This window comes from Pristis pectinata, chromosome 10 (assembly GCF_009764475.1).
Source record: "Pristis pectinata isolate sPriPec2 chromosome 10, sPriPec2.1.pri, whole genome shotgun sequence".
Lineage (NCBI taxonomy): Eukaryota > Metazoa > Chordata > Chondrichthyes > Rhinopristiformes > Pristidae > Pristis > Pristis pectinata.
Genome location: NC_067414.1, coordinates 57578687 through 57593550, shown reverse-complemented (window position 1 = coordinate 57593550; position 14864 = coordinate 57578687). Strand labels below are relative to the sequence as shown.

The 14864-nt window shown below is 40.2% G+C and overlaps 1 protein-coding gene across 2 annotated transcripts in view; it reads left to right on the top strand.

The window, feature by feature from the left end:
- mpv17 (mitochondrial inner membrane protein MPV17) overlaps positions 1-14864 on the top strand; it is a 32928-nt gene that overhangs the window by 1745 nt on the left and 16319 nt on the right. For both annotated transcript variants that reach the window (XM_052024731.1, XM_052024732.1), the window contains exon 2: positions 265-347. In XM_052024731.1, the coding sequence (XP_051880691.1) occupies positions 265-347 (83 nt within the window). The remainder of the gene's footprint in view (positions 1-264; positions 348-14864) is intronic.

The window sequence follows — 14864 nt, the reverse complement described above, 5'->3', positions numbered from 1 at the left end:
TTAAAGCATAATTTGCAGGTTAATATAGACTTGAGAAATGTATTATTATTTTGGGATTTGTAATGCTGCCCCATAGTTAGAGGTTGCTTTTAAAAGACAATTTTTTCACACAAATATCTATTCAAAGCTGACTCTGAACATTGTTACAGAAAATGTAAGAACTGTACAAGTCCGTGTGATTATGGATACATTTTAGGAGGAAATGTCTCTTTATTATAGTGGATATGATAGTGATGTGTCTTTTTATTATTTTGTTCTGCACAGGTTTGAAAGAGTAAAATTGGTATGGAGAGCCTATCAGCTGCTGATGACTAAACATCCCTGGAAGGTCCAAATACTGACTTCTGGTAACAAATTATAGTTGTTTAATGCTGGACTAATTTCACTTTCAGCAGACTGATACAAGATCTCATTGTCATACAGCACAGAAACAGGCCCTTCTGCCCACCATGTCTGTGCCAAACATTATACGTATCTTATATTGGTCCTGTTTATCCTCATTTGATCCATAGCCTTCTATGCCTCCATGTTTCAAGTGCTTGTCCAGATACTGATCAAATCTGAGAGTATCTTGGGCGGTGTTTCCTGATTCCAGTCGTTCTGTGTGGAAATCTTCTCTTTCACATCCACACTAAACCATCTACCTCTCACCTTATAACTGTGCATTCTTGTTTTAGATACTCTATTATGGGGGGAAAAAGATTCTCACCATCTACCCAGTCTGTCCCCCTCTTAATTTTATAAACCTCTATCAGGTCACCCCTTAGGTCTGATCTATCCTTAAAACTGAAATGCTCCTATCCAGGTGTGAATTTCCTCTGCACCCTCCCCAGTGCAATCATGTCCTTCCCGCAATGTCACAATAAGAAATGCACACAAAACTCCATATGGCCTAATCAATGTTTTATAAAATTGTAACAGGACGTCCTAGTTTTTATACTCTATGGTGCAGCTGATGAAGGCAAGCTTCCCACATGCCAGCTTCACCGCCCTATCTGAGCTTCCGCTTTCAGGAATCTATGGACTTGTACTCCCCCAACCCCCCTGCCAGTTCCTTCTGTTCATCAACACTTCCTTGGGACCTACTTTATTGTGTATGTCAGAAGTGGAAAAGAAGAGAGATTAGAAAGGGAAAATAAGAAATTAGTGAAAGAGCAGACATTTGAGGTTTTTTTGGACCTTTGTCATTTAGTATAAAGCTTGCGGATATCCGTTTGACACTTAAATGGATTTGTTACTGCAGTAACGTATCAGCTTTTAGTGTGCAAACTTGAAAGTCAAATAAACAACTAGTCTGCAGTGATTTCTGTAGATCTACTTACATAAGGGTTAAAAGAATAGTATGCATTTTTTCTCATTTTCTGTGTATCTTGGTCTGTCTTCCTGGTTTCACAGGTTAATTGCCAAGGGAATGAAAAGAGATGATAGAAAGGAGTCAAAACTCAGACTTAATGCAAATGTTGCCCACTTTTCAGAAAAATATGCTTCCTGATCCTGGTTTTAGATGGAACTGTAATTAAACAGTTTCAGCAGTGAGTAGGGAAATGCATTGCTTTCCTTAAAGGAATGGTGGGAATTGCCATACTTAGGAATAAGATGTGTGGACAACACTACTGATTTAATACAGACACAATGGCACAATTATCACAGTATATCTGAGTGTAACTTTATTTCCAAAATAATTTTAAATTTGCTACTGATGATGTTAATGTGTGGATATATCAGTCTGCAAAGCACCAGAATAGAGTAACAGACAGAAGTAGATCTTGCACTTGCTGTCTCAACAGGATTTGTTAAATTAGTCAATTTAATAGAAAGGAAACAGCTTCCCCGGGCAATCCAGATTGCAATATCATCTTTAGTTCAAATATTATTTTATACTCAGTTCTCACTCTTTCCCTGGTTAATTTTGGCTCAATGGTAGCATTCTTGTGTCTTGAGTCAGAAATTTGTGGGTTCAAGAATATTTAATAATGGAAAGCAAGGAGATGGCAGATGAATTAAACAAATATTTTGCACCAGTCTTCACAACGAAGGATACAAGTAGCTTCCTAGAATTATCTATAAATCAGGAACTGGAAAGGAGGGAAGAACTCGGGGAAAGTTACACTAAGCGGTATAGTGGTACTGAGCAAAGTATTGGTGTTGCTGGCTGACAACTCTTTGGGTCTTGATGGACTTAAAAGAAGTTCCCAAATAAAATGGTTGATTTGGTTTTAATTTTCCAAAATTCCCTAAATTAACAGAAGGTATTATTTGATTGGAAAATAGCAAATAGAATTTCATTGTTGAAAGAGGGAGGAAAATAGAAAACTAACTGCATGTTAGTTTGCTTAATATCCTTTACAGGGAACATGTTAGAAGCTATTATTGAAGACATTAAATGCCCTGCAATAGGAAAATTCAGGGTAATTGGGCAAAGCCAACATGGTTTTTTAAATGGAAAATCATATTTGACCAATTTATTGAAGTTATTTGAAGTAATGAACTGTGGATAAAGGGGAATTGGTGGATGTACTTGATTTCCAGAAGGCATTTGATAAGTTGCTGCATCAAAGGTTATTGTGGAAAACAGAAGCTCATAGTGGAGAAGGTAACAGATTGATGTGGATAAAAGATTGGTTGGCCAACAGTAAACATTAAGCATAAATGGATCTTTTTCTGGTTGGCAAGATGTAATGAGTGGTGTGCCATGGGAATTGATGCTAAGAACTCAATTTTTTATTTACAATTTGTGCAAGTCACTTGGCCAAAGGCACTGAAAGTATGGGTGCTAAATTTGCTGATGCAAAGGTAGTGTCACAAACCAGCAACAAAAGAAACACACTGAGCATGATTTAGTGTTAAAAACTATTTTATTAATCACTACTTATGATAATACGTAAAATAAAAGTAAAAATGTTAGTATGTTAGAATTCAAGAATGTTAAACCTCGAACGTTAACCCCAAAACTAAACTCTTCGTGTGTGTGTGTGTGACAAAGTCCAAAACTCCCAGTTCCTGAATGGTTCTTAAAGTTCAGTTCTGCAAGCCATAAGGTGAAACATGAGCAAGGGCTTCTTCAACAACCACTGTTGTCTGAAGATAAGATGTAGATGTAGAAAAACATAGAGAGAGTACATACGAAATCCAAATGTTCCACGATGGAACCCAAACGACACTTCAGTGTTTACTCGGTAGTGACTTCCTCACCCCGAAAAGCATCCGAACCGTGGTCGTCCACACACAAATACCTGTTTCCTTCTACAGGTCAGCAACAAAGTGAACTCCACCGGATTACTTCCAACTTCCATACATGGATTTCAGTGGCAAACACAGTTATTATTTCTCATCCATCGATAGAGAAAACAAGCAGGCTGGTGTCTCTCTCCCTTCTCTCTCTCTCTCTCCTTCTGACTTCTTCAACAACGTCATTACGTCCTTTATCTTCTATTGACGTAAGCACGCCCCACACACACATACATACACACACTCTCTATCTTAAAGGGACTTTCACTGAGTCCGTAACAGTAGGTAGGAAAGTTAGTTATGAAGAGGATAAAAGGAAGCTACAAAGGGAAATAGATAGGTTAAGTGAGCGGACAAAGACCTGACATGAGTAAACTGTAGGGTGAAATTGTCTATTTTGGTAGAAGTAATAATGCATATTATCTCAATGGTGAGAGATCATGGGGATCTGGATGTCCTAGTGCATGATTCACAGAAGATTAGTATGCAGATACAGCAAGTAATTAGGAAAGCCAACAGAATTTTATTGTTTACTGGTAAGGGAATTGAATACAAAAGTAGGGAGAAATTGCTTCAATTACATAGGGTATTGCTAATTACATATCTTTGTACAGTATTGGTCTCCTTGTCAAAGGAAGGATGTTTATTCATTGGAAACAGTTCAAAGACTGTTTATTTGACTACCTGGAATGAATGGGTTGCCTAGTAAGGAAAGACTAGACAGGCTAGACTTGTATCTGCTGGAGTTCAGAAGAGTGAGACAGGACTAGATTGAAACCTAGAAGTCATGAGAGGGTGGTTGTGGAGAATCTGGAACTAGGGGCCACCCATTTAAGACCAATAAGGTGAATATTTTCCCTGAGATTATGAATCTTTGGAACTCTCCAAGGGTGGTGAAAACAGAGTCCTTAAGTTGGGTGGGCAGGAATGCAGAGTTGAGTTTACAATTGCATCTGCCTTAATCATTGAATGACAGGTGGCCAACTGTTATTTTGAATGTTTGCAAAGAAGAATATGGAGACTTGAAGAGTGAAGTTAAAAGCAGTTTTGGATCTAATTATTCTATGACTCTGGTTAGGGGGAAGAAGTAGAAAGGATAGATGGTTAAATGTTAAGCCATCAGGCAGAACACGAGATTTACTGAAAAGGTATCAGTGGCAAGATGCCTGAGAATAGTGGCGAGACTGGAGATACTGCATTTGTCCTCCTTAGAGGAGGGGAAGGTTAGGTGGAGACCTGACAAATGAAGAACACTTTTGATAAAATGCATTATGAGATGCTGTTTCTATTAACACTAATTGATAAACAGAAGATACAAGGTTGGAAAAACAAAGAATTGCAGATAGTGGAAAACTGAAATAAAAAGTATGCTGGAAATGTTCAACTGGTCAGGCAGCATCTGTGGAGAGAAAACTAAAATGAAATTCTCAGATCAATAGGATATAATCACTGATGAAAAGTCATCAAGCTGACGGGTGTTAGCTCTATTTCTCTCTTCACAAATGCTGCCTTGCCCATAGAATATTGAAACCTTTTTGCACACCCTGTAGAATTTACTGCCTGAAAAGATGGTAGAAGTTGATACCTTAAGTTTTGTAAGGCAATTGTACATATACTTGGAAAGTTAGTTACAGGGCTACAAGAAGAGCATACAGAACATAGAACAATTACAGCACAATCCAGGCCCTTTGGCCCACAAAGCTGTGCCGAACATGTCCCTACCCTAGAAATTACTGGGCTTACCCATAGCCCTCTATTTTACTCAGCTCCATATACCGATCTAACAGTCCCTTGAAAGACCCTATCATATCAGCCTCCACCACCATTTCCGGCAGCCCATTCCACGCACTCACCACTCTCTGAGTTTAAAAAAAAAACTTACCCCTGACATCTCCTCTGTATCTGCTTCCCAGCACCTTAAACCTATGTCCTCTTGTGGCCACCAATTCAGCCCTGGGGAAAAGCCTCTGACTATCTACCCTATCAATACCTCTCATCGTCTTGTACACCTCTATTAGGTCCCCCCCATCCTCTTTATCTCCAAGGAGAAAAGACCGAGTTCCCTCAACCTGCTTTCATAAGGCATGCTCCGCGTCCCAGGCAGCATCCTTGCAAATCTCCTCTGCACCCTCTCTGTGGCTTCCACATCTTTCATATAATGAGGTGACCAGAACTGAGCACAGTACTCCAAGTGGGGTCTGACCAGGGGCCTATATAGCTGCAACAATACCTCTCGGCTCCTAAATTCAATTTCCCGATTGATGAAGGGCAATACACCATATGCCTTAACCACAGAGTCAACCTGCGCAGCCGCTTTGAGCGTCTTATGGACTCGGACCCCAAGATCCCTCTGATCCTCCACACTGCCAAGAGTCCTACCATTAAGACTATATTCTGCCATCATATTTGACCTACCAAAATGAACCACTTCACACCCCTCCACTTCATCATCCAGGTCGTTTATAAAAATCACAAATAGTAAGGGTCCCAGTACAGATTCCTGAGGTACACCACTGGTAACCGACCTCCACTCAGAATACGACCCCTCAACAACCACTCTTTGCCTTCCGTGGGCCAGCCAGTTCTGGATCCACACTGCAATGTCCCCTTGGATCCCATGTCTCCTCACGTTCTCCATAAGCCTTGCATGGGGTACCTTATCAAACGCCTTGCTGAAATCCATATACACGACATCTACTGCTGTCCCTTCATCGATGTGCTTAGTCACATCCTCAAAAAATTCAATCAGGCTCGTAAGGCAGGACCTGTCCTTAAAGCCATGCTGACTATTCCTAATCTTATTATACAGGAAGCAGCTAGACTAATTGTATGGCACTACCAAAGGGTAGACACTAGTATATTTGGCTGATTGGTCTCTTGTGGTGTATCCTTCTAAGGTATTTTGACATTCATTTGTTAATGTAATTATTGTGCTGATTGTCATTGATTTTTATTTTCACTGGACATAGTTTTAGTTTGAGCTTGGCAATTTTGGAGGTTGTATTAGCATCCTGTTTTGTGGGTGAGAAAAATCATAATGAATTTTTGTTTTTTCTTAAGTAGTTGCCATCGCAGGGGATACCATGCTTAAACAGCCTGATTCATTGTTGTGAAAGTCAGGAGTGAACTGAAACTAAATTTGTTTGTTAACACTAGAGGGCAGCCAATCCCAAGTACTTGCTGAACAGGTGTTTCAACTTAGAACTGGAAACATTGTGCTGATTATTTGCAGAGGTATAATTTGAGCCCACACTTTATTACAGAGAGTTGTGGTTGTTAGCAAACCAAGGTCTGATTAAGTTGAACTTTTGCTTTTTGAGTGTAAAAATCATACAGAAACGTTTTAGTTTTGGCTCTGTCAAAACTAAATGGCAACATTTAACCAGCTGTCATTTTTTCACCTCTTTTTGTGCCAGGGCTTGTGTAGATCTACAATGTGAACTTGCAGAAAGCCTTGTTGGTCCACAAGGTCCTGCCGTAAAAGATTACTGTAGGGAACCTTCATTGGATAATTTAACAGCTGGTCAATGGCAGGCACAAGGTAGCTGATCAGCAACCACAGGTTCTGGGCTAACAGCTGGGGAACATTACCAGCTTACTGACATGGCAGTTGTTTTCATGTTTTTAATATCTAGTAAAAGCCCTGTAATTTTTGATATTAAACTCTGAAGTATAAACACTGTAGAAAGAAATTGCGGGAACCCTGGCTGAGATGTATGCATTGTCGTTAGTAACGGGTGAAGTGCCGGAAGACTGGAGGGTGGCTAATGTTATGCCTTTATTTAAGAAGGGCTGCAAAGAAAAACCTGGGAACTATAGACCAGTAAGCATAATGTGTGGTAGGTAAGTTACTAGAGGGATTCTGAGGGATAAGGTGTACAAGCATTTGGAAAGACAGGTTGATTAAGGATAGTCAGCAGGGCTTTGTGCATGGGTAATCATGTCTCTCAAATTTTTTTGAAAAAGTAACCGAGAAGATTGAGGGCTAGATGGTGGACTTGTGGCCTATATGGACTTAAGGCCTTTAAGGTTCCACATGGTAGGCTGCTGTGGAAAGTTAGATCACATGAGATCCAGGGAGATCTGGCTGATTGGATACAGAATTATCTTGATGGTAAGAAGCAGAGGGTGATGGTGGAAGGAGGGCATAGGTTTAAGGTGGGAGGGGATTGATTTAATAGGAACCTGAGGGGCAACTTTTTCCACCCAGAGTGGTCAGTATATGGATTGGGCTGCCAGAGAAAGTGGCTGAGGCAGGTACATTATAACAACATTTAAAAGGTACTTGGACAGGTATATGAATGGGATAGGTTTAGAGGGATATGGGCCAAAAACAACAAATTTCATGACATAGGTCAGTGATAATAAATCTGATTCTGAAATGAGGGCAAATGGGACGAGCCTAAATGGGAACCTTGGTTGGCATGGACCAGTTGGGCCGAAGGGCCTGTTTCCATGCTCTATGGTTATGTAGGAGTGCAGCAGCATCACCTTGTTTTAGTGAACCTGATTGCCTCAATTTCCATTGCAGGTGGTCCTCAAAAGACCAGGGCATATCTGTGCTTCAGTAAATATCGTAACTGAAAATCGGAAATGTTGGATAAAACAGCAGGTGGTTAGTGAAAAGAAAATTGATTAAGTTGGTAGATAAAGTGTACAAATAAAAGCTTTGTTTTTTTTTGTCATGCAAAGTCATCTACATTAAGAGGGTACCAAGTTCAATTCCTGGTCTGCACTGAGTTAATGTCACCTAGGAAAGGGTTCTTGTGCCCAGCACCTTGGCACAGGAAATAAAAATCAACCGATTGTTGCTGGAAGGGCACCTACCTTGGCTGCATAGTAGAGGGCAGCGAATACCTATAATTGTATGTTAAGGGAAGACTGATCTGGCAAAAAAAAAAAGAGAAATCTTGGAAAATGGATGATATTGTCTCCTGTTCAGTTCCAGTTCACTCAACCGGGGTAGAACATAAAATAAGAGCCACTTGCCCCGTCAGGCCATGTCCTGCCATTCAACATGATCATGGCTGTTTTGTTCCAGTCTTCTGTGTCCACTTTTCCAGTTCCTCATAGCCCTCAGTTCCCTGATCTTCCTCTTTAAATACTCCCAATGATGTAGGCTCTACAACCCTCTAGGATAGAGAATTCCAGTGATCCATGCCCTCTGTGAGAAGTTCCAGTGCACCTCAGTTTTAAATGACTGCCGCCTAATCTTGTACCTATGTTCTCTTGTTCAAGGTTCTCTCACTAGTGGAAACAGCTCAACATCTGTCATGGCCTCTAAATTTCTTAGGTGATTTGATAAGATCATCTGTCATTCTTCTAAACTCCAAAGAGTATCAGTCTAATTTCTCTAGCTGCTCATGATAGGACAACTTTCTCATCCCAGAAAATTGAACTAGTGAATCTCTTTTGAACTTCCTCAATGCCAGTATATCCTTTCTGAAATAAGGGGACCAAATTTTTGCATGGCATCCCAGGTGTGTCCTTAACAGTATCCTGTGCAATTATACAAAACTTCCTTATTTTTAAAATTCCATCCCTTTTGCAATAAAAGTCAATTTACCAATGGTCTTCCTAACCACCTGTCTGCTAACTTCTTGTGATTCATGTACAAGAACACCTAGATCCCTCTGTACTTCACTCATCTGCAATTTTTCTCCATTTAGAAAATAGTCTGCCTTCATATTCCTCTAAGTGAAGTGCATTACCTCATATTTTGACATTAAATTCCATTAGCTAAGTTTTCGCCTTCTCACTCAACCTGTCTCACTCAACTCGCTCAATCCAGTTGCAGAGTCTTAATACCTCCATTGAACATGCCCTCCCACACCCTTTTTTGAGTCATCTAAAAACTTTGATACTTTACACTCTGCCTCCTCCTGCAGGTCATTAATATAAATTGTAAGTAATTGTAGGCCATGAACTAATCCTTAGGGCATTCCACTAGTTATATCCTTCTGATCTGAAAATTACCTTGTTTGTTTTAACTCTATCTTCTGGGCAACTTGCTGTTAAAACAGTGAAACAATTCAAACCCCTTCACAGTAATAATATCCAACGAAATTGATCACATTATCCACATAAAGGGATATTTGGGTAGGGAGCTGAAAGCCTAGTTAAAGAAAGAGTGAGGAGCATGAGAAAAGGCACAGAAATTTTAGAAGGCAATACTAGAGCTTAGGCCTCGGTTAGGAGCAGAGGGACCTATAGCTGAACTCCAGGGTTCAGGGATGTACAAGGGGCTAAAGTTGGCAGAATACAGAGTTCTGAGAGGGCTGGAGAAGGTTACAGATTTAGGAAGGGACAAGGCCATAAAGATAGTTAAGAATGGGGTTGAGAATTTTCAAATTAAGACATTAATGACTAGGAGTGCAGGATTATTCAGTCAAAGTTGAGAGTTAGGATGCAAACTCCAGAACTTTGGCTAAGCTCAAGTTACTTTGGCAGGTGGGAGAGGAAAACACTGTATAAGGTGTGTCTAAAGCATGAATGTGAGTTTCAGCAGCAGATGGAACTAAGAGGCAGTACTATGTGGGTAAAAGATGAGCTGACATTAGAGGTAGAGTTTGGTAGTTCAGGGGAAATAGGCTTAAACAGGAAGGATGTGGAAGCTTTAGAGAGGGTGCAGAAGAGGTCCACCAGGATGTTGCCCAGATTAGAGAGTATTGGCTATAAGGAGAGGTTGGTCAAACTTGGATTATTTTCTCTGGAGTGTTGGAGGCTGAGGGGAAACCTGATAGGAGTATGTGAAATTATGAGATGCATAGATAGGGTAGATGATCAGAGTCTTTTTCTCAGGGTGGAAATGTCAAGTAAGAGAGGGCATAGCTTTAAGGTGAGCCATGGAAAGTTTAAAGGAGATTTATGAAGCAAATTTTTTTTTGACACAGTGGTAGGTGCCTGGAATGTGCTGCCAAGAGAAGTGGTGGACACAGATACGATAGCAACGTTTAAGAGGCATTTAGACAGGCAGGGAATGGAGGAATCTAGGCCATGTGCAGGCAGATGGAATTGCTTTCAGTGGGTATCATGGTTAGCACAGACATCATAAGCTGAAGGGCCATTTCCTGTGCTGTTCTGTTAACCCATCTTCAATCCATGCAAACACACTTTTCCTTGTACCAGTTTCTCTTCTCTTGTGCACCAGCCTTTTATGTGCACCTTGTCAAGTGCTTTTTGAACATAGCTTTCCAGTGTGATAGTCATTCTTGTACTATTGATGCATCTCATAGACCTCAGCTGTGTATTGTAAACTGCCAAAAATTTTCACAACTAAATATTGCCTGAGAAAATTAATGTTGTATTTATAGCCTTATATCAAACATTGACTGTAGATAAGAAAGCTATGTTGCCATTTTTAACACTTAAGTAGTTAAAGGTGCTTCTAACCAAAGATCAGTATGTTATTTTTCCACATGATACATTATTATAAACATGCCATAAATGCACTTTTTACTAGCATATTCAGTGATAGCCATTGCATTTTTTTCATTTTTTACATCTGTTAGATTATTTAGCAAAGGGTTAAAATTCATTTGTGGAGCAATTAAGTTTGCAGTGTATTACAATAGCAGAATGCACTGGGGTACTGAAATGTATAATGGAGCAGATGGAAGTAGACTTAATGTTCCCTCCCCTTCGGAAGCTTGGTCTCTGAATGATTGCTATAAATAGGCAACTATAAGATGCCAGAAAAGGAGATTCAGACTTTTTCAAAGTTGTTTTAATGAAAATGAAGCTAAATGCCTGGATGTATCTGACTTTAAGTACAGGAGGAATACAAGTTACTGAGACTATTTTAGTACTGTGCACAAATAGAATAAAAGGAAGTGGAGGGTTAATGTAGCTGCCTTGGAGATCATTTAGCCTTGCATCACTCCTACTTTTGAAAACGCTCATTGTTTAACAGATCACACACACATTCACTTACCAGATGTTCTTTATTCCAGTCTCACACAGCATAGGTAATAAGTATCATTATTGTCTCCCCACTGATGGTTAAAATGAGATTTGCACAAAGTAGGAATTGCACTTTAAACTATCACAATTTTTTTTCTGGTTTTGCATTATTTATGATCACATTGGGCATGGTACATTTTCTTAGAAGCCATCAGGGTATGTTGAGAGGGTTTTTGCAGAGTGTTCTTTTTATTGGTACTCATTTTGGGCTTGGTAATTTGAACTAAAATTAATTGCAGTCATAGTTTGATTTGTTCAATTAAGTACATTGGAATAATTTGTCAACTTTTTTGATGTTGAGCATATTTAATATTGCCCAAATATTTACAGTTTTGTTGACTGGATATAGACTGATGTACATCAGATGCATTTGGGAGAAGGGATGCAGAGTCATTGAATGATTAATGTTCATTTATAAAATATCAGCACTGTCACTGAGAACATAGAACAGTATAGCACAGCACGGGCCCTTCAGCCCACGATGTTGTGTCGACCTATATAAACCTATTCCACGATCAATCTAACCCTTTCCTCCTACACAGCCCATAACCCTCCATTTCTCTTGCATACATGTGCCTATCCAAGAGTCTTTTAACTGCCCCTATTGTATCAGGCTCTACCACCACCTCCAGCAGTGCATTCCAAGCACCCACCACTCTGCGTATATTAAAAAAAACTGTCTCTGACATCTCCCCTAAACTTTCCTGCACTCACCTTAAATGGATGTCCTCTGGTATTGACCTTTGTAGTCCTGGGAAAAACATGCTGGCTGTCCACTCTATCTATGCCTCTCATAATCTTATACACCTCTATCAAGTTGCCTCTCATCCTGAGTTGCTCCAAAGAAAGAAGCCCTAGCTCACTCAAACTTTCCTCATAAGACATGTTCTCTAATCCAGGCAGCATCCTGGGAAATCTCTTCTGCACCCTTTCTAAAGCTTCCACATGAGGCAAACAGAACTGAACACAATACTCCAAGTGTGGTCTAACCAGAGTTTTATAGAGCTGCATTATTACCTCAGCTTTTGAACTCAGTACCCCGACTAATGAAGGCCGCCTTAACCACCCTATCAACTTGCGCAGCAACGTTGAGGGATCTATGGACTTGCACCCCAAGATCCCTCTGTTCCTCCACACTGCTAAGAATCCTGCCATTAACCTTGTACTCCGCCTTCAAGTTCATTCTTCCAAAGTGTATCACTTCACACTTTTCCAGATTGAACTTCATCTGCCACTTCTCCGCCCAACTCTACATCCTATCTACACTATCCACAACACCTCCAACCTTCATGTCATCTGCAAACTTACTAACCCACCCGTCCAATCACAAAGAGCAGAGGATCCCTGCGGAACACTGCTAGTCACCAACCTCCAGGCAGAATACTCTCCATCTACTACTGCCCTCTGCCTTCTGTGGGCAAGTCAATTCTGAATCCACGCAGCCAAGTCTCCATGGATCCCATGCCTTATGACTTTTGGGATGAGCCTACCTTGGGGATAACTTGTAGTTTGAGCCTAGGTTTACAGAAGGTCTTTTATATTTTGATCATTCTAATAAATAGTTTCCTGCCAGTTCTAAATTTACCTTTGAGCAATAGTTTTTGTTAAACTTGTATTCTGGATTTACTATTTGTACACCATTTACTTACCTAATATGACATTTTATCATATTGATTTAGCAGCACACATCAGTTACTAATAGGATTGCTCCCCTAGAACTGGCATGGGCCATAAGATGAGAACCGATATCTTCTAGCACCTGAACATTACTTTGCATATTGTTATTTTTGTGCATGCATTTTGTATAGAATATCTCATTTAGGAGATTTCTGGTTCTTTGAATACTTCTTACCTCACTGTTATTTGGCCTGGAAATGGAATACTTTGGTCAAACTGGCCTTCATTTATACAAAGTTCTTTAGAGATCCATCCATCGCTAAATGTGCAACAGGTGTTAGTGTCAGCCCACCACTTACAACAAGCTGTAAACTATAAACAGCTTGTGACATTTTCTTCCATTGAGCTGTTAGTTATAACTTTTAGACTTTCCAATAAAACTCTGTCAGAATTGGCTGTAAAATATTCTGAATGTGACATTAGTAGTGACTAAAGTCAAGATAAATTGACTTTAGTCACTAATTACCAGGCTCACCACCCACCACCATATAGGAGTCTAAACAGCCCTTCCAGGTGATGCAGAAGTTTACTTCCATCTCCTCCAACCTGGTCATACTGCATTCAGTGCTTGTGTTGTGGCCTCTAATTAATTAAATTGAGTAGACTAGATTTTGCAGAACACCTGCACTGTCTACATTGGCCATCTCAAGCTTGATGCATGTCATTTTAACTGTCCTTCCCACTCCCAAGGCAACCTGTCTGTCCTCAGCCTTCTCCATAGCTATGGAGAGGCTAAACACAAACTGGAAGAAGAACATTCCACTTGGGTCACTTACAACCCAGTGCTTTGAGCATTGAATTTTCCAGTTTCAGGTAACCCACACCCCCACATCCCACCCCCTCTCACCATCTAGTTCCCTCAGCTCATCATCCCCTCCTCAGATGGTCTTACCTATCAGCCTCTATCTCATCCCCCTTTGTACTGATTATATACTGGCAATGTTTCCTATTCCCCCTCGAACACAATGCAAGGTCTTAACTCAAAACATCAACTTACATCTTTTGTCTCCACAGATACAATTTGACCCACTGAGTTCTTCTAGCATTCTGTCTTTTTAATCTTTGTCTCTACTGAAAGATCTGCCCATTTAGAGTTTATTTTCTGCCTCCAAGATCATGGTTTTTGTTTACTGTCCCTTCCACCAGTCAGGGCCAAGCTATACTCTGCATTTAAAGGGAAAACCACTGACAGTGATCCAAGGTAGAGCTGTCTTGTATGTGGTGGCACATCTTGAAGAAGCCAATTCATGCTATGGAGACAAGTGTAATTGTTTAAAAAATGCAAAAGTATTAGTGTGAAGGAAGGAAAATGACAGGTGAAGAAATATCTTCCTGATGCAGAGGAGCTAGAAATAGTTGGGACTGTGGTGATGTGGTTTCTGGGGCCGTTGAATTTGAAGTCATCCAGGCAGGTGGAGAGTATTTCATCACACTTCAAATTTGTGCAATGTAGAGAAATGGGAGTGGGTGGTGTGTCACTTCCCAGCACACACCCAGCTTCTGACCTCTTATACCAAAATATTTGGATGGTTTCGGATCACTGTTGAATCCCACGATGTTGATGGTAACATCATTGTCAAGAAGGTGGTTAGGCTTCTTTCACATTGGAGATGGTTGTTGCTTGGCATTTATATGGTGTGGATATTACTTGCCACTTAGCCTATTCCTGATTAGTGTTCAGGTCTTGATGCTTGCAGGCATGGGCTGCTTCACTTTCTGTGGAGTTATAACAAAAAAAATATAAAAAATAGGAACAGGAGTGGGTCCTGTGGCCTTCCAGCCTGCTCTGCCATTCAGTAATATCATAGCTGATTGTCTTTCACTCCTTTATCCATGCACGTTGATGCCTCATGTCTGAAAATTGTATCTAAAAAATATTCAGCAACTTGGTGTCAACAACCCTGTTTGGTAGAGGATTCCACAGGTTCACAATCTGAATGAGGAAATTTCTCTTCATTGTACTCCAAACTCCCTTCCCTTGTAACCTGGGATTAAGA